General features: G+C 43.2%; 1 protein-coding gene across 1 annotated transcript in view; it reads right to left on the reverse strand.

Annotated features, from left to right (window-relative positions):
- Positions 1 to 2,131: 2,131 nt before the first annotated feature.
- Positions 2,132 to 26,368, reverse strand: part of TRPV5 (transient receptor potential cation channel subfamily V member 5) — a 28,330-nt gene continuing 4,093 nt past the window's right edge. Inside the window, exons 4-15 of the mRNA XM_019030598.4 lie at positions 26,124 to 26,261; positions 25,718 to 25,816; positions 25,387 to 25,562; positions 24,789 to 24,935; positions 22,245 to 22,457; positions 12,367 to 12,453; positions 12,192 to 12,268; positions 11,766 to 11,931; positions 11,525 to 11,591; positions 9,377 to 9,645; positions 6,384 to 6,490; positions 2,132 to 5,700 (exon numbers count right to left, since the gene is read on the reverse strand). Coding sequence (XP_018886143.1) covers positions 5,406 to 5,700; positions 6,384 to 6,490; positions 9,377 to 9,645; positions 11,525 to 11,591; positions 11,766 to 11,931; positions 12,192 to 12,268; positions 12,367 to 12,453; positions 22,245 to 22,457; positions 24,789 to 24,935; positions 25,387 to 25,562; positions 25,718 to 25,816; positions 26,124 to 26,261 — 1,841 coding nt within the window. The 3' untranslated portion in view covers positions 2,132 to 5,405. The remainder of the gene's footprint in view (positions 5,701 to 6,383; positions 6,491 to 9,376; positions 9,646 to 11,524; positions 11,592 to 11,765; positions 11,932 to 12,191; positions 12,269 to 12,366; positions 12,454 to 22,244; positions 22,458 to 24,788; positions 24,936 to 25,386; positions 25,563 to 25,717; positions 25,817 to 26,123; positions 26,262 to 26,368) is intronic.

Consider the following 26,368-nt stretch of genomic DNA (forward strand, 5'->3'; position numbering starts at 1 on the left):
CCTCATTTTAGAAAGGATCATTCTTAGCAGGTTGTGAAGTTTCATGTTCCACAGAGAAAAATAGGAGAAAGAAGAGAGAAAGAAAACCAGTAGAAAAGGAGGAAAGATCATGACAACAAAAGGGGAAAGTAATCCTGGAAAACTGATTTAGGCTATATTGCTCTGAAGTCCATGCATGAGTAGGCAGGCACAAAAGTGGTTTATATATATAAATAATTTGCTGTTACTTTTCCCAAAGTTTAAGTTTCAAGTTTCACTTGGCAGAACTTTAAGAAAAGCACAGTTTTAATTTTAATTTAATTTTAAATTAAAATTTCTAGTTTTAATTTCTAGATTCCAAGAGAGAAAAAAAAAGGGAAAAAATGAAAGAAAAAGGAAAAAAAAAAATGAACAGTAGTTTGGAGACTTGTAGCCAGGAAAGGACTTAGGATTCAGTCCAAATGCATTTTAACAAAGAATGAAACTGAGAAACAATTGATAAGGTGGGGTCTAAGAAGAGGTGTTTTATATGGTTTTTTTTGAAAAAAAAACATAATTTTTATCTCAGTCCTCCATTTTTATCAAAGACAGATCATAGTAGGACTAATTTATTTGTAAAAAAGCTTTAGTTGTATTATACTTCACCTGATTCTTTGTATAAAGTGCAGCAAGAATAATTATTTTCTATATAGGCTTTTTTTTAATTGACTTTGCTGGAAACTTTTTTATTTAAGGAATCTTAGTTTAGACTTTTTAAAGGCCCCAAGCCCAGTCAAGTATTTATTTGTGCCTGCAGATATCTGTATGAATTGGGCAAATGCCTCTCTTCTTAATCCCAAGATAACTTGGGGTTCCTGGGCCTGCCAGAAAGTAACGTTCTTTACTTATCACAGGTTGGGAACCCTGTAAAAGAATTGTGTAGGCAAGGTACAAGGCCAGTTTTTTTAAGGATCTTTTATTGGCTCTATAAGTCAATGGCAATTCCTTAAAACAGTTTGTTTTGTTTATAGCTTAAAATATTTCATTCTAGTCAAAGCTTTAGTAAAATGATAGTCTCCAATTGTGTCCTGTTACAAAAGAAAGCAGATTCTTATTGAGCTCATACAAATAACTATATTGTTATAAATTAAGAATACTCAAAAATAGTTTTCAAATTCTGGAGAAATCAGGTAGAGAGAAAGAAATATGCTTTAAATTTTGCTCACAAGAGCATATTTTACTCAATTGTTAAAAGCTGTAAACAACACAAAAAATGAAAAGAATCACCAATGTTTCAGACAAAAAGATCACACAAAAAAATTATTTTAGTCTTCTGTTAGCTCAGTTCATGCAGTTAACCTCTGTTCTATTTGATATTGGGTCAACAATCCTCATGAATACATCAGATCTCCAGGAGTGTCCTGGAAGATTTTTTTCCTCTATTTTAATGGCACAATCTCCAAAGCTGTCAGAAACCTGCATTTAAAAGTATTCATCTGATATGGTTTGGCTTTGTGTCCCCACCCAAATCTCATCTTGAATTGTAATCCCGTAATCCCCACATGTGGTGGGAGGGACCCAGTGAAAGGTAATTGAATCATGGGGGGCAGTTCCCCCCATGTTGTTCTCGTGCTAGTGAGTTCTAATGAGAACTCACTCATTCAGTGAGTTGCCCACTGTACTCCAGCATGGGCAACAGATGGTTTTATATGGGGCTACCCACTTTGCTTGGCACTTATTCTCTCTCCTGGCACCCTGTGAAGAGGTGATTCTCCAGTGATTCTAAGTTTCCTGAGGCTTCCCCAGTCATGCAGAACTGTGAATCAATTAAACTTTTCTTTATAATTTACCCAGTCTCAAGTATCTCTTCATAGCAGCATGGGAATGAACTAATACACCATCAGAGTCCTATAACTGATTATAAACAACTTTTTGAAAAGGAACAAAGTAAAATAATAATTGTGAATGACAAAAGATATCCACAGTCAAAGATATAATTGACAAGGAAATCTGGTTATTTCTGTGGCACACAATAATTTACCATAATTATAATTATTACTGATCACATATACCAAGACATATTAAAATTATAAGAATATTATACAATTTTGGAACACATAACAATAGCACATTTATATAAATATATTTCAAAGAAAGTTACACACCATTTTATACTTGGCAATGCCTCCTGTATGATTTTAACATATCAAATAAGCCAAATATGCCTCTGTTGGACATTTAAAAGTCAGTTTGAGGTTAAAAGACTGCATTTAGAATTTAATCCTGGAAAGTTAGTCCAACATTAAAAGTTTAAAGCACTTGATATCGCAAAATGAGATTACAGGTCATTATAAAGTAAATCATTTAGCTAAAGTGATAACTCACCAATTTAAAAAAAAAGCAGAAATCTTTACTCCTTGATAAAGAAGACCTCAGTTTTCTAAAAAATAGGACCTAATAGAGACAGTGTGAAGCCAACTGAATCTGTCTCTCTCTCTCCTTCTTTAATTTTTTTGGCAGTTTATTCAAAGGGCAAATGAAAATCTTTTACTATCTCTTAATATTATACAAAAATCTTATTTAAAAAGAGAAAACCAAATTTTATTTTTGTATTACTGTATTGTTAATTCTAAAGCTTTAATAGAATCTTATAAGCAAATCTACCAAATTTTAATTAGTTTGATTGTAAGGTAAGATTTCCATGAGGCTTTTATAAACTTTACAAATTTGTGTTAAAGAACACATCAATATTCCAAGAAAATCCTGCCTCACACAGGTGCTCAGATTCTGACCCTGCATCAATGTGCTATTTATATGAATGTTCAATTTGTATAAAATCTAAATAATCCCCTTAAAATTTTAGCCAAACTTGATCACACACAAAATTCCTTTCACAAGATCAATCTTCCACAAACCTTCTACGACTTGCTTAAACCTTCAGTTTTGTCCTTTCTGTTAACTTGAAACAATCCTTAAAATCCTCTAAACTAGAAAAAAACACTTTCTCTTAAAAAAGAACCACACTCCCATGACTTATTTTAACATTTGTTCTCCAAAAAAAAACACAGCCTACCTGTTTAATACACATTGTATGTACCTAGTAGTTTTAATTACATTCATTAATTTATAATGTTAACTCTTAGCAATTCTTATTTTAGTGAAAAACCTAGGCAGTAAGCAATTTTAATTACATACCAGGTGCACAAGCCAGGACAAAGGACAATACCTGGGGGCAGGCCAAGGGCTCAAATCAAAAGACATATAAGTTTATAGACAAGTTAAGCAAGTATTAAAAGGATTACAGGGCTAGTGCAGTGGCTCATGCTGTAATCCCAGCACTGTGGGAGGTCGAGGCAGGTGGATTGCTTGAGACCAGAAGTTCAAGACTAGCCATGGGCAACATGGCAAAACCCCATCTCTAAAAAAAATACAAAAATTAGCTGGGTGTGGTGGTGCACACCTGTAGTGCCACCTACTTGGGAGGCTGATGGGGGAAGATTACTTGAGCCCAGGAGGTCGAAGCTGCAGTAAGCAGTGATCACACCACTGTACTTCAGCATGGGCAACAGAGCAAGACCCTGTCTCAAGAAAAAAAAAAAAAAAGGACTACTGAAGCAGAATTTTAAAGTGCTTCCACCATGAAGAGAATAAAGAAGAATGATGGTGACTGAGCAGTTTTACACACCCTGCCACCACTGCGTCCCAGTGTGTGTGGGCATGTGTATACACATTGTGCGATCCCTCACTGCTGGGCACTCAGCCCTGAGCTGGTGTATCTGAATTAACTGTCTGTGGTTTCACAAATACCACTTACTTCTTTGTTATCCCAGACCACAGTCCTTTGAAAAGCTGACATGGCTTTTTGCTAAGGGTGATGATGGGGCTGGGATTAGAAGTATAGTGCTGGAGACACAAGAGAGGCTGCCCATGAGCACCTATAATGGGTGCCCTGGACACATGATTCCTAATTTCCCTCCTGGAGAGGGATGACCCTTCCTCTATTGTTGCTGTTCCTTTCACAACTCAGTGTGGGGCAAAGGGAGATGGGAATGGAGGATGGCTATGTCAGGAGAACAAGCAGGAGCCTGTTGCCTCCAGGCACAAGGATGATTAGCTGCTAGGGACAGAGCAGGAGGGTCCTGGAAAAGAAATGATTAGGCCATTCAAATATAGGCCTAATTTACCATACATTCTTAAAAACACACCAGGATGCAAACACTTCAGACTGTGAGCCTCGAAAAGCAAAGATAAGGCAATTCAACAACAACAAAAACCTAATTCGAAAATGGACAAATAAACCGAAAAGACATTTCTCCAAAGAAGGTATATAAATGTCCAATAAATAGGTGTATAAAAACATGCTCAGTATCATTAGTCATTAGGGAAAGGCAAATCAAAACTACAATGTGAAGCCACTTCACACCCATTAGAAGGGAATGTAAAATGGTGAAAGCTATTGTGAAAACCAGTATGGCAGTTCCTCATAAAATTAAACATAAGAATTGTCTGGCAATTCCATTTTTAGGTGTATGCCCAAAGTATCCGAAAATAGAAACTAGAACAGATATTTGTATACCATATTGATAGCAGCATTATTCACAATGGCCAAAAGGTAGAAAAAACTCAAATGTCCATTGGTAGATGAATAAATAAACAAACTGTGTCAAATTTTGGACTAAGATTGCAGAATCCCACTTATATAAGATACCTAGAATAGTTAAATTCATAGACAGAAAGCAGAATATTGGTTATCAGGGACCAGGGCAGAGAGATAGCTGGAGAGTTATTGTTCAATGGGGATTAGAGTTTCAGTTCGGAATGATGAAAAAGTTCCATAAATGAATAATGGTGATGGTTACACAACAGTGTGAATGTACTTAATGCCACTGAATGGCACATCTGAAAATGGATAATATGGTAAATTTTATGTGACACGTATTGTGCCCCAGTAAAAAATTAAAGAAGGCAAGAATAAGGAGACTTTTTTATTGCAGTTGGTGGCTTGCTAAGTGGGGAGAGAGACCTACAGGAGGCTGGGAAAAAAAGAAGGGCCACAACCTCTATGCCATGCCTGGCTCTTCCCACGTAAGCCCTGGGGAGCCAGAAAAGCCTCACAGCTTACTACTTTCTAGGGGCTACGTGGGGCAGAAGAGAAATGGTCCTGACATTAATCTAGCATCCCTGCCTCATGTCTTTAGTTGCCAACCTCCTTTTTCCTGAGATGGGGGACTTGCAAGAGCCCAGAAAATATGAGACAATCGATGACCATTGCCCATTGCCAGAAATTCTGATGTGAAGTGTGAGGCATGACCCTTTAGGGATTGTTCTGTCTCACCCTCCCATGATTAACAGGCACAGAAGTTAGACACTTGCATAGGCAGAGGTCTCCGTCCCTGTCCCTGCCCCCAGGCCAACTGGAGTAAGGTCAAGAGTGCCAGCGATGCTAATCAAAAATGATAGACCTCCTCTCCATCCCCCTCACTAAGGTTCAGTCCAAGATTCAAGTGCCCCAGGGTGTTTTGACGAAGGATCTCCCAGCCTCGGTGACTGCTGCTCTGGGACGCGGTCCGGGACAGGGAGGAAGTTGGAAGAGCCAAAGAGGCTCTGGCTAGAGTCCCACTCTCAGCCCCAGAGGGCTGTTTCTCAGATGGATGCTCCTGGTCATCCTCCTTGTCTGAGTTCTTGAACACTTCCACATAGCGAAGCACTCGCAGAGGATTCTGATCATTGTGGTTCTCAACCCTGACAAGGGGAAAGGGGAAAGGACTCAGTCCAGGTGGGGAGAGATGGGCAGGGGAGAAGTAGAGGTGAACATTTAGAAAGCAGGGTCAAGAGGGAAGCAGAAATAAGGCAGCAGAGTTGAAACAGGAAGAGTATCTGGGATCAAGTGAAGGGAGGTGATTGGAAGGCAGGCTAACCTGGGATAGAGATAATGGAGGCTGAGCAATCAGGGCTTGCAGGGTGGTAGGACGCACACAGGTGTGTGTGTGTTTGTGTGTTACTAATACGTAGGAATGTGAAAGAAAAAACAGAGCCAACTAATAGATAAGTGTGTCACAAGGATAATGAGATGCAATTCAGGAAGTAAATTTGAGGAGAGAGGAGAGTCACGCCAGGAGATGAGGGCAGAATATGAAGGAGGAAGTTAGATCCAAGCCAAAAAGTACACTGGAAATGAAGGTCAGCTCAGAACAAGGTTACAGCAAGTCTGGTAACCCATGATGACGTCTGAGCATGGACACATGCACACAACCTTTTACACGTGGCTGCCCTGAGGTACACACAGCATTCTTCGTACCCCTCCACTTCAGCTCCAGCCCCCTCCCCTAGACAGGCTAATGCAGGCTCTAGGACGCCTGTCGGTCACCCTTGCTTCCGTGGCCTTATACACATCTGCAGCTTTACATGTGTACACCATCACTCACCGCAGGAACCAGCGGTCCCCCAGCCCGTACTCGCACCCACAGATCCCGGAGCGAGGCCACAGGCAGCGAGGCAGCTTCCGCTCCAGCATCACTGTGGTGGCCACGACCTGGAAGGAGGCAGGAGATACAGGAAGAACTCTGAAAGAGCCATGAGGTTCAAAGAGGCACTGAGGCCACTGATAAAGGGAACCAAAGGCAATCTGTGAGATAGGACACTAGAGGTCAGTGGTGAGAACAGCCACCTATTCACCCCACAGCCTGTGCCAGGCACCATGCAACCAGCTTCACTCACCAAGAAATGAGAGAGGATTTTTTGTGAGTGTTTTGAATAAAATAGTTGCCCTTACATTACTATTCACTCATGGAAAATGAGTCACTCCAAACTAATCTCAACTTCTTTTTCATATAAAAGCCACAGACCAATTATCTTGATTTAAATAAAATGATTAAAGAGAATCTCTACAATCTTGGGGATGAATTGATACTGTTACTGTTCAGGGAATTTTCAGCAAATTAAATATCCACATCTTAGGAAGGAAAAGGGTTGATTAATGACTGCAAGTTGGCAGGGAAATTTCTGGTAGCAAGTCCACCACACATTCTGTCCTTTGCTCAGCCCTCATTAATTACTTAGATGAAACATGGAAAACAAGCTTATCAAATATGCCTGTGACACAAAACTGGGAGGGATATGTAATATGTGGGGCAACAGAAGCAATATAAAATTATCTCACTAGATTGGAATGCTGGTGTAAAATCATTAACAAGAAATTTAAGTAAACCAAATCTAAGGTCCTATATTTACATTTAGGAAGCTTAGATAAGTGAGTCATAGAACAAAGGTGTGGGAGTGCTAGCTGATCACAAGCTTAATAAGGGCCATTTGTATATTTGCTAAAAGACCTGACTCAGCTTTATGTACCCTTAGCATTATGTCCAAGTAAGGAAAGGCATAGTCCCGCTTTGTACCGCATTGCCCTAATCATATTGGGGACTATTCTAGTTTCAAAGAAACCATGATCTGTTAGAGCATAGACAAAAGGGTGAAATCAGAATAGATCAGAACCAGGAAGGCTTCCTAATTGAAGGAGTGGCAATCTTCAAAATAGCAAATTCTTCACCTCATGTTTTTCTACTCCCTATCTTCCTCATTACTCCACACTTCTTTCAGTTTCTTAATTGCACCAAGTTCCCTCCTAGCTCAGGACTTCCAGTCATTCTGTGCTCTTACCCTGGATAGCTGTTCTTCTTTGCCTTGAAAGAAATGTTTATTGTTTCTCCTGAGCCATCATGCAGCCCCGTCCTTCCTCGGGTAACAGCACCCATTTTTCATTTAGGGAATTGCTCCCTCATCACTTTCAGTGCATTGGTTTGAGTGGACTGGGCTTCACACAGTTGTGCTTAATTAATCTATTTTCCCCCAAACCTCCCCTCCACCACCATCACCAGCACCTCCACTATCTAGTCCTTGGTCTTTCCTTAGATTCAACGATGTGCCTATGACCCGAATGTGTTCCCATGAGATGGAACATGGAAGGAATTGGCAGGGGGAAAGGTGTTCTTTTAAAGCCTGCAGTTTTGCCTGGCACCAGGAGCCTCACAGAATACAACGTGAGTGGGGCCCTTGGAGCTGCGTGTTGCATTGCACATCCTCATTCTTTTTGGAGTTTGGAGCTTCTAGAAGTGATCTCACAAACACGATGGGAGAGCTTGCCTTAGAAGAGAGGTCAAAAGAGAGCCGAACAGAGGAATGGATGTAATGTATAAGATGTGGATCTGCATTCTGGCCAGATACCTCTAAAGTTAGTTTAATTCTCGAAACTTCCCATTTATGAGGACTAACACATCCTCTTCCCCCTGTTTAAAAATCTACAAGTCTGTTTGAGTTTGGTTTTCTGTCCCTGTAGCCAAGAGTCCTAATTGCTACTAACCTTGACCTTCATCCTTTTCCCTCCTTCCTCTTAACTACCTAGTTCTTGCTCACCTTTGGGTTCTCATCTTAAATGTTGCTCCCTCAGGAAAGCATGTCTTCACTTCCCAGTCCGATTCCTCTGTTGTATCCTCTTCTTAGCACCTTACATTCTCTATGGCACTTTTGCTGCTGTAATTTTACAGCTTTTTGTGAAGTCATTCACTTCATGCCTGTCTTTCCAACTAAACCGTCAGCTCCATGAGGGCACATATGGTGTCTGTTGTGTTTATGCTCATGTCCCTAGCTCCTAGGCATTTGCCAACACATAGCAGGGTCTAAATGATCATCATTAAATGAATGAAAAGTCTAAGGGAAAAATGATGGCTATATTCAAATATTTGAATGGTGCTTATATGGAAGAATGTGTTCTGTGTTATATGAGAGGGAAAGACTGGCGCCAAAGAATGAAATTTTAAGAAGATAGGTTTTAGCTCAATGAGACATGAATGTCTAATAACAAAATCTTTAAAAATATGGGAAAACTCCCTTCCTCCCAACCTCTACCTGAATTTGCAAGATAATAAGGTCCTAATCAGCATTAGAGAAGATATTGAATGACCTTCTGACCAATAAATGATTATTATGTTAAGTAGGAGGTCAACTTGAGGGCCATTGAGGGTCACTTCTAATTCTAATATTTATCAGTCTATGGTGATATAAAGAAAAGATCATAGAGAAACAGGGATTTACAGAAGCAAATAGAAGATAAGATCCAAATTGAAAACTGGAATATACCAGAACAAGGTCACTTCTAGTTCCCACTGGACTCAAGGATCAATCCTAGGTCTACTTTTCCCCTGTGAGCAACAACCCCACCTCTTGCCACTATCGTCCATTTAATCCTCCTTCTGTCCCTTCCATTTATCCACATGTACCTCAGGTTTACACAAACCTCTTCTGAGGTGACAGCCTCACTGGGTTTTTCTGTGACTCTTTTAAGAATGATCCACCATAACATTTTCCACTTTGATTTTTCTCTCCAACCCCTGCTTCTTAGCAAGACTAACACAAATAAACTCACCTGGGCCCTCCAGAGCTCATCCCTCTCCTGGGCCACCCTCCAGTGGGTGTCGCCCATCATGGCGATGAACAAGTTGAGCATGAGCAGTGTGGCAATGATGGCGAAGGCGAAGTTGACAATGCTGAACATGAAGGGCAAGTCCACATCGTAGTTGGCAGGTGCATCAATAACAGTGAGAAAAAGCTCGAAGGTGGTGAACAGTGCCATGGGGTAGTCATAGAATTGCCCCAGACTGGTTGGGTCCTCTGTCTGGAAAATGATATAGAACGCTGCTCCGCCCAGGAAGAGGACATGGAGATGGGATAATGGAGTTATCACAATAAGCATGGACATGGTTAGCACTTATTCTATCTCTGATCTATCTATCTATTTATCTATCTATCTATCTATCTATCTAAATACACTTGCACACATGCACAGATAATTACATACTAATAAATGTAGTTTCCTGTGGAACTGTCTAACCCTAAGATGTCCTATGATTAAGTTCACCACTCTGGGTAATGGTCATGGTAATAGTCATTTAACAACAACAAAATTGTGTGTGCAGCGTGTGTGTTTGTATGGATAATGGATAATAGGCCACCTAACTGGTTTTTGCATTTTAGAAAACCAAATACTTAAAAGGCAAGTTATTACAAGAATGCATGGAATCCTCAACAATTTTTAAAGAACAGAACACATGAACAGGCTAAAAGAAGAGCCCCTTTTTTAATCTTGATGGCCTCTAGATAACCCTCCATCACTCTGACCTTCCCTGAGTGAACCTGAACCAACATAGGAAACGGATTCCTGCTTAGGGTGGAGCCTACTGGATAGCAGTGAGCGTAATGGAACTTCAGGACAGCGGTGGACTGCTTGAAAGCCTCCTCACTGCATGGGGAGCTGAAGCACATTCTGAGAGCAGAAACAGGGTCTATGACAAAGCATTGCCTCCTTATTTATTTAAGAGAAAAGCAAGTGCAATGGCCAAGAAGTGAACATTTAGAGAGTTCTGGATAGAGGACATCAACAGAAAGCCACTCTGGGACCATCACCTCATTTTGTAATCTGTGTTATGTATAGATGTAGATGGCCAGGGAGTGGGAGGAAAGTGTACATAAGGGCTTGGGGTGGAAAACTCCAAACAGGCAGAACGCCATGGTTTTACTCTTTCACATTTCAGATTTTGGTGGGGGTTTTGTTGTTGTTGTTTTGTTTTGTTTGTTTTTTGTTTTGGTCTGTTGTTTTGTGGGAATCCCCATTGAACAGGAAATCCCTGAGGACAGTAATAGAGTCCTCTGCACTGAGTCATTGCTTTTTAGAGATGGGGGGATCCTTCTAGTGCCTCTTCTTGTCTAATAGATGGTCAGTTGCAGACACTGAGGACTGAATTTGAGCTACTGGCCTTTTGCTTTTCAGACCTGGGCCTTCCTCTTTCTACCCCTCCCTAAGGACTTTCTTCTGCTCCTCCACCCACCCTCTCCTTCCCTCTGGCTGTTTCCACCTGCCTGTGTTTTCCTGCTGTGCCGTTCCTTTCTTTTGCTCCCTGGCACTTTCACTGGCTGTGCCTTGACTGGGTGCCTGTGTGTTCCTGTTCTCCCAGTCTCTCTTCACAACTCTTCTTTTTTGTTTTCTCTGTCATCTTCAAACTGTCCAAGCTGTTTTTCTGCACCTCCTTTTTCTAATTCTTTCATATTTTTCTCAGCTTTAAATGACCACATATAGAAAAAAAGCAAGTTATATGTTGTTGAGTGCTTTGTTTCCTCTTCTGAATTGTAAACATAGGAGAGTTAAGCATGGCACTATCTCTGTTTGTCCACATGGTTTTCTGAGATCCATGACTGGCCAGTCTTTCCCGTTTAATGCCCTGTTCTCACCAAAAGTCTTTTTCTGTCTCTCCTTTAAAGATCTTGCAAGGCAGTTAGTGAATATAAATGTTATTGGCCCTGAATACATGGCTTTACGTTCCAGGCCAACCTGAGTGGCCCCTGGTCCTATAAATATGGGTGTGCTTTTAGACTTACCTTCCAACAGGAAAAAACAAAACAAAAAACAAAAAAAAAGAAAGCAAAATGAAGTGCAAATGAGAACTGAGAGCAAGAATGAGAGTGAACTTTCTGGAGAACTAGATCTGCTGATCTAGTAGAGGAGTGAATGGTGCCTTACCGGAGGCAAATCCCAAGATGACCACAGCCATCAGCCAGCAGAAACGCATTAGGTCTCCAAAAATCATCTGCAGGAAACAGAAGGAAGAAAGGGTGGGATGATTCCTTTTCCACTGCTTTTGAGCAGCTAACGCTAACAGATCAAGAGGCACCCATAGTTCTACCAGCTCCATTCTACCTCCATCCCTCTGTCTGGGAAGGTCTTGTGCCTGAGGCGGAGGAAGCTTCGGGAAAGCACTGACCTTCTGGATCATGATGGTGAAGGGACCCAGCATCTGGAATCCTCGAGTGAAATACATGACACTGCACCAGCCCAGCACCAGGGCAAAGGACATGGGCACCACCTCCCCATTGGTGTTGGTGAGCCGCATCACCATGGTCACCAGCACCAGGGAGGCATAGGTGATGCTGGGGGAGCAGAAAGCAGAGAGTGAGAGACAAGCCGGAACTATTTTAGGTCCCTACAGCATAGTGGTGACTGGGGTGGTACCCACACACTCAGGCTTAGTCTTTACACCTAAAACGCACACACAGTTACACCTACAAGCCCACTGGAGAGAAGTCCTTGGAGTGAGAGTGACCTGAGGCCTAGAACTCAGAGAGTGAACTGGAGACAGGAAAAGATTCTGGTAAGGAAAGGCAGGGGGCTGGAATGAGGGGATACTCACATGATGACATGGAATGGCCCCCCAAGAATCGTCTTTCCAAAATAGCGAGAGGCACCAACCCTGAAGATGTCTGGAATCTGGGGAGAGGACGGCAAAGCAAAAATACAATGTGGACTGCGGTACAGTCTGGGCCTTAGATGGGATGGGATTAGCCTGGACCCCGCCTGCCCCTCACCTCTAGGAGCAGGATGATCACAGCCCCAACGATGCTCACCAGCTCCCCCACCAGCCTGATGATATCTTCACGTGTCTCGTAGGCCTCCTATGTGGGGAAATTCAGAAGAAGAAGTGCTTTCTGATGGGCAGAGTCAAATCCTTTTGTGCAAATGATCGAAAGCTGCTAAAGCCCATCCAAAATAAAGGAAAGCTCCCCTTCCCACCAGCATCACCCCACCCCCTTTGTACTTGCCATTGTGGGTAACTCTGTGACCAGGACAGGAGTCTATGTATCCAAGGTTTAATAGACGTCACATATGCTAATGTCTTGAGCTACCATCTAGCAAAATCGCCTTTTCTATAGATGCTGTAAGCAGAAATTTATGATGTATATACTGAGCAGCTGAGAACACATTTCAGCGCATCAAGTGAGCCAACAGGAAGAGGTATTAGTGGTTTGGGATGGTTTCAGCTATGTGGAAAGTCCACCTTTTCCAACCTCATCATGGCTTCTAGTGGGAAGAATACCCTGTAAACATATCACAGAATTCAGGTTCCCTCATGGATCCGGAATCTACTACCTCTAGTGAGACCTTGAACCATTCATGGAAAATCTCTGAACTTGAGGTTTCTCATCTGTAGAATGGAGGCTACAGTGCTTACCTCCCAGAGTCATTGTGAAGCTTACATTAATGATATATTTACATGAACTTTATAAACCATAAAGCACTATAGATATATTCACTGTGGTTTTATGATGATTTGACATTACAGAAAAGAGCAGAGAAGGGGCTAGAGACACTATGAGGAAGGGTCCCTGCCTATCCTGAGCAGTAGTTGTAGAAGGTATAGTCCAAGGGTCAAGGTGGAATGAAGACCACCCTACTTCAATGCATGTTACTTCATGGTGAAACTTATGCAATATCACAGATGTAGTGCTAGAATCCTACATTAATTATCCTTATGTTTTTGAAGTTATGAGCTCACTTGAAAACATAATAAAAACTGTATGTCTTCTTTCTACAAAACTGTGTTCACATGTAGACAATTCCCACATGATATTGCACAAATAATTTCAACACATGCAAGCAGCCTTTTGACTTTTGGGAGCTCTGTTGTCCAAGGTCACATCTCCAAATAGTGCACCCAAGAAAGGAGTTGAGAGTCCCCTGGGGCCAGCAGGAAAGCTGATGATTTGAGCCAGGGAGAATGTGGTCCCTAGTTAGCATAAGAAACGGCAATTATCCCTGCTCTGCTAATCAGCTGGAACCTGTAAGCATCTCTCCAGACTCTACTGCAGCAGCACACTCACCTGCCCGGTGAGAGGCAGTGCTTTTAACACAGGGAACCAAGAGAGACTAGGAGAGAAGCTTCTGTCTGTGTGTCTGGAGAACTCTGTGGTCTAACAACCTGTGACCAGACATCAGTCAACACTTTTTTTTTTTTTTGGCTTAAAAAATGGTATGCTCTATAACTTTTCTGACATTTATCTCTTGAGAAACTGGTAAATTTTATTTTATCATATAATAGCAAATTTCTTTTTTTACTTGCTTCCAAAGAATTTCAGAGTCTTTGTTTTGTTTTGTTCTTTTGTGTGTGTGTGTGTGTGTGTGTGTGTGTTTGTGCGGTTTTTTTTTTTTTTTTTTTTTTTTGTCCTCAGCTCTAGCAGCTGTCTTTGAATTCCTTCTCTTCTCTCCTGAAATTCAGTTCACGGACTGTGTTCTTTTTCTTTATCTTAATGTTTCTATAGCATCTGTCTTTTATTGTAAAACATGCCAACTCCTTCACAGAGTCAGGTAGTGAGTAGGAGGATAAATAACAAATACATTACTTCAGAAACAAAATAACATTAAATATAGAAATAACTGCATCTATGCCATATATGTGTCTATAAAAATATTTTTATTTTAAAAATGTCATGTCTTGATTTAATATGTCTGAAAAGATGCTACCAATCTTTTCTTGGCTCAAGAAGAAAAGGACTACACGTAAGTTGGCAAGGATGGCTGTGAAGATCAGGGTGCCCCTAGAATCCAGCCAGGGAGTCACAGCAGCCATTCCTTCAGGAGATGAAAATGTGAACCCCCTCTAATGCTGGGGACAGTTTTGGTCACCAAATTCTCCTGCTGGGGCTTCCTCTCACCAGTTCAACAGATTTCTTTACAAGTACACATTACTCTGCACAAATTCACTAGTGAGTAATGGAGGTGTTCAGAAACCCCAATTTTTTGCCTCTGCACTGCCTGGGATCTGACTGACCTAGAGTAGCTGCCTCCAGCACTCTGTCCCCGGGGTCCTTAGCCTTAAACCAGGCTGCAAAGTGCCACAGACTCCTGAGAGCCCCCTTCCTTGCTGCTCTACAAGACCAGAATACAAACCCTTCTGTAGGGTTTTGTTTGCTTTGTTTTATAAACTAATCTCTCTGGAAAACAAAAATAATATATGTGTGTAAAAGTTGCAATAGAAGTAATGATAATATCGGGCTTTTAAAGCACTTTGATTTTCTTTAGACTTTCTGGGGAACTCCAATGTTTCACACTGATATGTAATGTTAGCTCTTGCTTTAGAATAGATACTCTTTGCAAAGGTAAGGAAGATTTCAGTATTTCAGAAATGGAAAGGGGCATTAAATTGAAGTGATAATAGGCTTCCCTTTTAATTAACCACCCTTGCACCCCTAGAATTAAACCCTAAGCCCAAACTGTAATGGATGTTTCTTTTAATTTTAAAAATTTTATTCTTTGGGAATTGCATTCAAGATTTTTTTTCTAGATTGAGATGCTGATTCACAACTCTCTAGATTTAGGGTCCTTATGAAAATATTGTTGCCTGGTTATGTTCGGCAAAGTAAATTATCAGGGCACCCATTCTCCAGTCTTACTCATTCAGTTCCCAATTCTCTCTGACATGTTTTCCTTTCCCTTGGTTAACAGAACTTATGCCTTAGGGCAAACCCATGCCATCTACCATCTAGTTTACCCTACATCTGTTTCCGCTCATTCAACCCACCCCGCACAATGCTTCTGAATTGACCTTTCTAAAACACAGATATCATCCTGAGACTTATCTGTTTAACATCATTCCTAGCTCCCCAATGCCTTCAGAATAGAAATGCAGGAGAGGTAGCAGTGGAGAGTGTTCTTTAATCTTTATCATCACAGAAATTCACTAGATAATGTCTAAATTTGATTAGCAAGTAGAGATAGAAGGATTTGATTCCAGGGATGCGGAGGTGATGACAGGAAGGAAGAGCTAAAAGAAAGAAAAACTGGTTGTCCCCTGTGAGTAAGACATGGGTGAGAAAGAGGGGCTGTCCAGGACGCAGTTGCTCTCTATCAGATCTGCCACTTGATTTGTAAGTCATGGGCACGATGTACATAATTTTCTTTTAATTAGGAAAGCTCACTGTGAGATAAGAATTTAAAAAATAAAACCAGAGTACCAAACGGGATGTACAAAACCCTCCCTGCTATGGCCCCTGCCTTGTGTCCTCATACCCTGTGTGAGCTCCGGCCACATTGAGCTATTGGGGTTCTGGGTTGCTAAGTTGGGTCTCTGCACAGGCTATGCCACTTTGTCAGAATGCCTTCCTCCACCATGTTGACCTGGCTCACCCTCACCGATGCCCCAAGACTCAGGTCAAGCCAACACTCCTCCTGGGCCTCCTTTCCTGCCCCTCCATGCCCAGGTCATGTGTCTCTCCTGGGACATGTGGGGCTGCTGTGTATAGACAGCCCTCTCCCAGCACACTGAAAGTGTCTGGGTACCCCATGTCTCACCAGTAGTCTTAGAGCTTCCTGAGGGCAGGGATGCCTCCCTCCTACTTTTTATCCACAAATGCACACAATGTGGGAGGCACTTATTTGGTAAGAAAGGAAAGAAGGAAGGAGAAAAAGGAGAGAGGAGACAGCAGGTGCAAGTTAAGCATTGCCTAAGAGATGCAGAAGGGTGGTAAGGAGGACAGGAAGCGGGGATGGAGAGACCTATCTGGAGGCCTAAGAGGAAAAGAATGACAACTAATCGTGCTTTTCTGAAATTTTCAGATTCCTAGATCAAGGTCACCTAAGCAGGCCTGGCTAACAACGCACAGAGAAAGTACTCCAATACATCCCTTTAAAAATAAGTATCATCTAACAATGACTGGAATTTTTTACTCCACAACATGGCTTGCAATTTAATGAGTTTTCAACAACCAAATCCCCTATGCAGGCTGGCATTTATACGTCACTGAGAATTGGCCTAATGAGATTTGCTCTCACTTCCCAGCCAGCTGAGTTCATTGTCTGGAAGGAAATGCCCAGAAGGAGTGGGCAAAGCAGTGCCTGGGGCACTACTGGGTCATAAGGGCCAGGGATGTACTATGTGGAAAGGATGGGGAACATACGCCACCACAGTGGGAAGTGGGAAGGCCCCAGAACCAGTTGTCCAGCCCAGCTCTAGACCTTTTTCCTCCCCATGATCCCAGACTTGCAAAGGACTGAAGTTTTCAGAGAAAGCTCTGCTAGCTCTTACAAAGAGCTTCTCCGATTCCCTAACTGGGCATGAGTTCTTAACCAGGACTGCCCATCAGAATCAAGTGGTAAGTCTTTGTCACAACACACATGTCCAGGCCAACCCTGGGTTAATTTGGATCAAGAACCTGGCATTTTCTTGTAAAAGTTCTGTAGGTGTTTTGGACGTGTATCCCAAGTTGAGAACCGCTGGGCCATAAAGAGAGAGAGAGAGATCTGGTTCCCATGTAAGTCAAGCTGCCTTCCAAAGGTTAATTTCATGTCCCAGTCTCTGCATTTTCTCAGGGGGATTGGCTTGGGAGATTACCCCTTTCTTCTGAAGAGTCTCCACCCATTCCCACAGAATTATGACTTGCCCTATATGCCAGTAGGTTAACCCAATCAAAAAAATAGTGCCAATTATCAAAACTGGAGAGGAGTATCTGGGGGTATGAATCAGTATCTGGGGGTATGAATCTTTCTATATCTGATCCTCTCCCACAGCACTTCTCAAGTGCCTCTCATCTTGACAGGGAAAGATGAGATGTGTAGATACACGTGAGTGTGGCAAGCCCTGGGTAGCCAATAGAGAAGATTGGGACCTAGCACATCACTCTAGAGGGAGAAATGGCCTTGTCTGGTATTTAGAGGTGAGGATTCTGAAGGGAGGCAGACTTGCAGCCCAATCCTAGTGCTGTCCTTGCTAGCTCAGTGTCTTTGCCAAAGTATTCAACCTCTCTTGACATCAGATTCACCATCTTTAAAGTGGTGATGATTCTATTTACTTGTTAGGATTTCTACGAAGATTAAATGAAAGAATAATGCTTTGTCACTCAAAACGCGGTGCACAGAATCACAACATTGGCCTCCCCTGGCAGCTTGCTGGAAACGCCAAGTCTCAGGTCCCACTCAGCCTTACTGTCAGAATCCACAGTTTAATAAGGCCTCAAAAACACTGATGAATGCATGTGTTCATGATCAGTGCTCAGTGGATGTTATTTTTACCTACCGGGCTCCCTGGTTCTCCTCATCTCTTTCCCTGTCTATAATGTGCTGTGCTTGTTCCACCATGAGTTGATTAGGACTCCTGAACAAAGTTGTATAGAGTTGGCAATCAGTGGCTTTTCAAATAGCAGTGGTGCTTTGGGTTGTTCAGAACTTAAGAAGGATGATGATGTGTGGACAAATAGATCCCACGGACTGTGATAGGTAGAAGATGATTTTTAAAAGATGGAAACACAGTAGGGATGATTTTGCCTTCAATAAGTCTCCTGATGCCAATCCCTTCCTTCTATCTCCCCACTACATTCCTAGGCCAATCCACCATTATTTTTTTAGTTTATTTATTTTGAGACGGAGTCTCACACTGTCACCTGGCCTGGAGTGCAATGGCGTGATCTCGGCTCACTGTAACCTCTGACTCCCAGGTTCAAGCGATTCTCCTCTCTCAGCCTCCCGAATAGCTGGGATTACAGGTGCTCACCACCATGCCTGGCTAATTTTTTGTATTTTTAGGAGAGATGGGGTTTCACTATGTTGGCCAGGCTGGTCTCGAACTCCTGACCTTGTGATCCGCCGCCTCAGCCTCCCAAAGTGCTAGGATTACAAGCCTGAGCCACCGTGCCCAGCCAACATTATCTTTTGCTTGCTAAACTGTAATAGCCTCCTGACTGGTCTCCCAATGTCCTTCCTACCACCCCCCACATCTGTTACTCACCATGCAAGCAGAGTAATTTTTCTAAAACAAAAATTACTCTGTACATCCCCCTGTTTAAAATCCTTCTGACTTCCCATCCCCCTGGGGATAAAGCGTAAAATCCTTTAAGACTATATAATTTGAGAAGGATCTGTCCAGACAACCTCACCTGGAGGTACCCAACCCAGCTCTCTGTGCTCCAGTGAATCTTCTTTCAGTTCCCAGACTTTGGTGAGGTTATTCCTGCCTTGAGGCGTTTGAACATGCATTCTTTCTGTCTAGAACTCTCTTTTCACGTTGAATTCATACCTAGATCTCAGCTCAGTCATCTTTCTCAGAAGCAGGCTCTGGCCTCCCAGAGGGACCAGGCCCCGGTTATAAGTTTTTTTCCCCACTCTGTGCTTTTCTCATCATAAGAAAAAAATAATATTGATGCCAACAGTCACAGATTATAATGAAGTATCTATTTGTATGATTGTTTGATTAATACAAACCAGTCTGTAGACTCCAAGAAAGCAGACATCATGTGTGTTTTGCTCAGACCATGGCTGTTGAATTTCCAACACCTGGAACAGCTGTTTAGCCTGTATGAGGCTCTCAATAATAATTTATTTAATGAATGGATTAGCAAAATATTTCTGGGAAAGAGAAAATCAAAGGAGGGCTCAAGAGAATCTTTTTCAAAAGTCAAAAAGGAGATGTGACGAGAAATTTGAACTCCCTGCTGAACAGTACTCCGGGAATCTAAATGACCAGAGTGGTGGGCCTAAGACTGGAAAGGCAGAGCTGCACTGACCTCAAAGATGGAAGCCAGGGGTTCTCGACCTTGGCAGAACATTTGGCTCACTCAAAGAGTTTCTTAAAAATACCAAGGCCAGAGCCTCAGCTTCAGACATTCCAACTTATTAGGTCTAAAGTGTAGCCTAGGAGCTAGTCATTTTACTAGCTTCCTAGGTTTCTAGTGTGCAGTCTGGGTTAAAAATCACAGATCTGGCAGGAAGTAGGATTTTCCTAAGGTCAAACGAGTATTAAATTTCAGAGTTAGGGCTAAAACCCGAGCTGCTGGACTCCAAGACTTTGAGCTTTTTACTCACCTGGAAACCTAGGAGAACTAGTACTATAGTGCATGCTGCTCTGCCTAAACCGAGTAGAAATATATGGAGATAAGAAGTTAACTCAAATTAATAGAGTTCTGGGAAATCTCTAGTAAAGCAGAACTTTTATGGCTGAGCAATGAGGTGTCTTAGAGTCATTAAGATAGCCCCCAAATTGGATAGAAATAAACTAACTCCAGCTTTACAAACATCAGCTTTTGTGTAGTTTTTGCTACCTTATACAGAGGAATTTGTTTTCTCTCATCTGTTCTGAGATGGTGCTGTTGCACTACTCTTATAAAATGCCAGATATTAAACTAGAAAGGATCTTAGGGGTGATGGAGCCCAGTGATTTCCACAGATCCCAAGAGATCTGCAGAGGAAATCCTGAAGTGACTGAGATCCCCGTGATCCCAGAGTTATTAATATAATTGGACAGTAAAGTATTTATTCATCTAAGAAAAAGCTCCACCAGCTAACTAATATGTCAACAATTGCATGCGTCAAATCAAGACACTGTATTTGTGCGTTTTCATTTTTTCTAAGACTTTCAAGTAAGAAAACAGTAGGAAAAAAAAGGAATTTCCTATTATTTAACAAATCTGGTGCACTGTGAAAACAGAACCTTTCAAATCATGATGATAAGTTTAGGAGCCCCTGATCTAATCCAAATGGGCTTACTACTGAATAAGAAGAACATAGTCATCCAATAAATCAGGGCCAGGGCTCAAAGCATAGGGACTTTTCACTAGCGTTCTTTGTTATCTAACCCCTTCCAGCAGCATTCTCAATCCTCTTACCCACCCACTTCTCCACCAAGAAAAGAATATCTGAAAGTCCAAAGTCTTCTCTTTGAGCTGAAGTGGCTTTCACTGAAGCAGAAGGCAAAAAGGATAAAAATGCCAAGGAACAAGAAGGAAGGCAGAAGAGAGAAAGAAAGAAGGATGGGTCAGGTGTTCAGCTATAATTATGCTTCTGAGTCCTGAAGCAAAGGAGGCGATCTTTTAAATACAGACTATCTGGATCAAAGAAATGTGTTTGTACATAACTAGCCCTGTCCCAAAGAGAAAGAGACAAACAGGAAGGAGAGTTTTGGTTATCAGTGGCTCAGCATTGCCCACCTTTTAACCCAGAGTCCTGTCTACATTCAAAATGCAGAAAATCTCCAAGTAAATTTGAGACAAAGGAAGGCTGGAGAAGACATATCTGAGGAAATAGGGCCAGGAGCATTGGAAAAGTCCAGTCATCCCCACCTTGTTTGTGTTTTCTCAATTTCTAATCACTCCTCCCTCCACTTGCCATCTCCTAACTGTCCTTATTTTCCTCATGTCTCCATGCCAGGGACAACTTTTGCAGCCAGACTGAGATGCATGGAGCACAACTGCTTCCAGTGTCTCTAACACATTCAGGCTTGTCCTCCCCAGGCAGCAAGACCTACTTGGTGACAGGCAGTGTATCTGGACACATGACACACTGTATATATACATATACATATATATATAAAGGCAATTCTAGAAACAGGAGAGATGGAGTGTCTCTACCTAGCATAGGGTTCATTGGGGCTCTTTGCCCTGTTCTTTCTCTATGCATATCGCTGTCTTTGGTCTAAACCAACTCAGGATTTTTGCTTCTTGGCTATAGAAAGTTTATATTCTCTTTCCGACCGAAACTACCCTGCTTCCTAGTCCATGCTGAGCTATACCTATGGCTGCTCTCTCCTGCATTGAGATAAATCTCCAATCACTCAGTTCTCACTTGATTGCAAAATTCTTTTTCCTGGTCTTTTGCTTTCTGCTACATACCTACATCACCTTCTGTGTGTTTTCAGCTCACCAGGACAAAAATTTTAGTAATCCACAAAGAGTCAACCCCTCAAATATAGCTACAGTTGTTAAATATATATATTCAGAAGTGCTCATTAGAGTCTACCCTTTCTGTTGCCCAAGAAGGAGGTTTACTTTCTTCAACAGCAGATTTCTATATTTACTGTGTACCTCGAATCAGTCCTCTTCCTAACCCTAGTTTTCCCTTGGCCACCACAACACAGAATGGCAGGCCCACAACAGTAAATGGAGCCTCAGAGAGTATTTACTTCAGCCTGATACCCAATCCAGACATCCTTCTGCAGAGTGTCTGACAGGCAGTCAGACAGCTGACACATTATTCCCATGGGCCCATATAGACAGCACACAGAAGAGGGTGCAGGCCAGCGGGGCTGTCTGTGTTGCCCTAATACAACAAAAATGGACTCAGAAATGGACTTGGAGCACAATTTTCCTCCTTTTGAGCAATAGAATTTACCTTGAACATCCCACTACAAAACCCTGATACTTTTTGTAAATTACCAAAAAATTTCACAAAAGCACAGGCTTATTCATGCCAAGCACTCTTTCAAAGTTTGTGTGAGAAAATCCACAGCTCCCTGGACAAATGCTCTTGTGCTCATTAAACCCCATCTGTGGCCTCCTGGTCTCACGTCTAATTTCTACCTGGGTGTTTAGGAGCCTACACCTGCTGGAACCCAGAGCGTGGCATCGTCCCTGAGTAGCATGGCTTCGTTTCCAGCACCATCACCCCTTGACGCAATTCCCTCTCCTCCCCTTCTGAGGAGAATCACCTGTAGTAGTTTTTGCTGGAGGATGGTGATGTCTCGAGAATGAGTGCGGTTGCCACCACGAAACTTAAGGGGGCGGTAGACGCAGCACGTGGTGAAGCAGATCATGTAGAGCAGGTACAAGGCAGCCAGGATGCAGAAGTACGGCCGGCCATACTTGTTCCACTTGAAGCTCACCAGCTCCTTCACTGGGGTCTGTTCCAGAATTTGGCGAGCCTGGCATGGAAGTAGAGTGAAACTTGGGGTGACCAACACAGAAGGATGTTGTTTATCCCACTGGGGGCCAGAAGAGGCAGGGCAGCAACCGTCACTCACTCAGTTCGTCAGTCACTTATTTGACGGACAAATAGTATATTTCCTGCATATGGCTGGGCCTTGTGCTAGTGATACAGGTAAATGATTATAGCAGTAAACACAAGGCACCATAGCACCAAAGAGGATTTAAAGGATGAGTAGTGGTTAGATGAGTAAAGGGAGAGTTAGGAAAGATCATACCATAAGCTAGCAGCAGTTGCCAGGTCAGGAAGGTCTGAGAAGCCATTGACCATTTGCAGTTGAGATATGGTTGGGAAGAGGGGAGAATCTATTGGGAGTGGTAGTCAGAAATGATAATGACTGAGGAAGAACAGGGCCAGATCATCATGCATTGTAAATGCCAAGGTAGGAAGTTTGCATTTTTTGTTTTTTCTAAATATAACAGAAAGCAACTGGGGAGTTCAAGCAGGGAAGTGGTCAGATTTGCTCTACAAGTATTATTGGGCTGGAAAGAAGCAATGGAGGTTACAGGCAGTAGGATGTGGCAGGGTGGGATGGTGCTCTGATATAAGCAGCCAGTGAGACGTGAAAGATACACAGGAGAGGGGATGATGGACAGGAGGAGGCATCTGAGAAATTAGAAAGAGACAGATTCAAAGCACAGTAGAGTGATTAGCCATTAACAGCACGAATATCTTTTCTATTAAAGCTGGAGGGGAGAAGAGAGACAGTGGGCAGTTTCCAAACATGCTCGGCAGTGTAGGGCAGGAAGCTGAAGGATCCCCAGCCAGAAAGCCTCTATTTTTGTCCTAAGTCAGGAGTCTAGGTCTTCTGAACTGCAGCTGAAGGTAGTGAAGGATGTGAAAGGGGGCTAGAAAGGAAGATTTATGGAGGAAAAAAGCAACTGACCCAAGACACATATGAAACCTGCTGGAGAATATTGAGAATAGCTTAAATCAAAGACCAAGATATGTGGTGGCGAAATCCACATAGTGGGATTGTGCTTTTAATACCTAAGAAATCCTGCTCAAAGTGTATCTGTTTCCAGGGATATTCTCTGAGGAAGATCTCACAAACTAGCCACTCAACTTTTCTTCTATTCGTTAGTATTAAAAATCATTCATGTTTTCTGGCTCTATAAGGATTCCTGGGAAATTGTCATTGTGGCAGATACAAAACAGAAACTACATCTTGGCACTCTCATGGAGCGTTCTGAAACCTGGAAGTCTTTTCTCCTCTCTACTGCAGTCTTCAACAAATTTTCCTTTCCCTCACATCACTCAACCCAGCATTGTTGAATGGTCTATATGTTGCTCCCTCTCTAAAAAGCTCTTTTTTTTTTTTCTCATCTTCCTGGTGACTCCCAATTCTTCCTTGAAGATCCAGCCCCAGCATTTCCTCTGTGACATCTTCTCTGGTCTATCCAAGCCAAGTTAACTCTACCTCAATGTGGCTGTCTGCATGCATGGTACACACAACTATTATGGCATATGTCATACTCTGTTGCAATTATTCAGGACAGGGACTCAGAATTGAGGAAGTTGATGAACAGGAACTGTGTTGTATTTATTTCTGTACTGTTTGTTTCTTGTGCAGTGCCTGACATACAGCGGGTGTTCAATATGCTTGTATTAGTCCATTCTCGCATTACTGTAAAGAACTACCTGGCACAGGGTAATTTATAAATAAAAAGGTTTAATTGGCTCATGGTTCTGCAGGCTGTACAGGTTCTGGAGAGGCCTGAGGAAACGTACAATCATGGCAAAAGGCCAAGGAGAAAGCAGGCACATCCTACATGGCCAGAGCAGGAGGAAGAGAGAGCAGGGGGAGGTGCCACACACTTTTAAACAACCGGATCTTGTGAAAACTCACTATCATGAGAACATCAAGAGGGAAGTCTGTCCCCATGATCCAATCACCTCCCACCAGGCCCCTTCTCCAACACTGTGGATTACAATTTGACATGAAATTTTTGCATTTGGACACAAATGCAAACCATATCAATGCTGAACCAATGAATGAATATGAGGAACAGCTCTTATTTGGAGTTTCTCATCTGAAATGTTAGAAGGCGAAAGGTAGGCAGAAGGGACTGGAGCTAAGCAGAGAGACAGGGGATTCAGGAGAGGAGTGTGCATTGGACTTTCCCCCATGTCCCAGGAGACTATTCTCATCTCCACCTATTATAAGGTTGGGAAGTGTCTCAGGCCCAGGATCTTAGTAAGTGGACAGACTCTGCACAAACACTAAATTCCCTCACATGACAGGCCTGATCCTCCTTGGCATCCATACCTCTCGTTTATCAGAGGAGACCACAAGCTCTAGGAAGGACAGCTCCTCTCCCCAGGAGTCGATCTCCGTGAGGTCGTAGAGAATGGAGGTCAGGGGTCCATACGTCCACTGGATGTGCCTCCGCTTCTGCATCAGGTGCTGGAACATCTGAGAGACCACCAGGATGAGTCAGGGGGCCAACGTGTAAGAAGGTGGTCGAGGAGAACAACTCCATTGGATGGAGCCAGTTGCCCACCGCTTGAGACAGACAGACAGTGGGAATCAGCAAACCTCTGCATCTACAAGCTTTCCCTTTTTTGTCATCTTTCCTGCTCCAAAACCCCAGAAAGTGCAGAAAGAAGAAAATAGGTAAAGGAAGCCTATGGGTTACCATAGCACATGCATTAAGGTAAGGTTCTCAAATCCTCTTGAGTCAAGGACCATGAAGCTGAAGATTTCAGTGATGGAATAGGAAGCAAGGGACCACCATCCCTTTGGGGAGTTTGGGGAAAAGGGATTTTAGAGAAAGGTGGGCCCTTCACCTCTGTTTCTCCCAGGGCCAGCAGGATAGGTTGAGGGTCATTAGAAAGACACCTCAGGGATGGGGACCGTCTCTCACCACAGTGTTACCCTCCACTCCAGCCAGCTTGAAGGGGGTGAGACCCTGGTGATTGGGCACGAGGTCCAGGGGCTGCAGGTGGTCCCCATGTCCATCGTAGGACAGCAGCAGGTTGTACATCTGGCAGGCAAAGGTTTTGTTGGGCTGGAGGATGAGGATGTGTAACACTGTGTTTCCTGGGGAGGACGCAGGGTATTATGTGGCCACTGGCCTAAAGTCCCTGATGTCCCCATCCCCACTCTGGGGTCTTCCTAAAGGTCCCAGCTCCACTACTTACCCTGTCCCTCGCTCCCCACAGCATCCCAGCTCCCCTCCCCATCCCAGCTCTTACCCAGGGAGTCCTGGGCCCTGATGTCAGCTCCATGCTCAATGAGCAGCCGCACGATCTCCTCGCTGTTCACACAGGCAGCAAAGGACAAAGGGTGCTCCCCTGTGGACACAGAGAGATCCATGGCAGGAGAATGCAGGACGGCAGGATGGGGTGGGCAGTCTCCCCCAAATAAGGGCCTCCTCCTCATCCCCCATGTCTCAGTTCTAGGCTGAGGGACACTCGTCCAGCAGAACCAGAGGAAGGAACCATCAGGGGAATGGGCCTCTGGCTTAATTAAGCCCTACAAGGGCTGCCCCTCTCAACTGCCCAACAGATGGAGCTGAAGGCAGGACCCTCCTGCCCTGGCCTCCCTCTGCCTTGCCCGCCTCTCCAGCCAACCATCCTCCAAGCCCAACCCTGCTCTCACCAAAGTAGATGAGGTTGCGGGGACTACGGCGGAAGGCAGTTCCTGTGGCTCTGGCAGAGACACTGGCCCTGCGGGTGAGCAGGGCACGCACCAGGTTCACATTCTGGTTCACAACAGCGATGTGCAGTGCAGTCTGACCTGGCCCAGAGACAGCCATCATCAGGGTCTGCCTCTGTCCCCAGTTCTCTCAGGGACACAGCATCCCCCACCATCCCTCTCAGGAGGTTCCTGATAGATCTTTGCTA

Source organism: Gorilla gorilla, chromosome 6 (assembly GCF_029281585.2).
Source record: "Gorilla gorilla gorilla isolate KB3781 chromosome 6, NHGRI_mGorGor1-v2.1_pri, whole genome shotgun sequence".
Classification (NCBI taxonomy): Eukaryota; Metazoa; Chordata; class Mammalia; order Primates; family Hominidae; genus Gorilla; species Gorilla gorilla.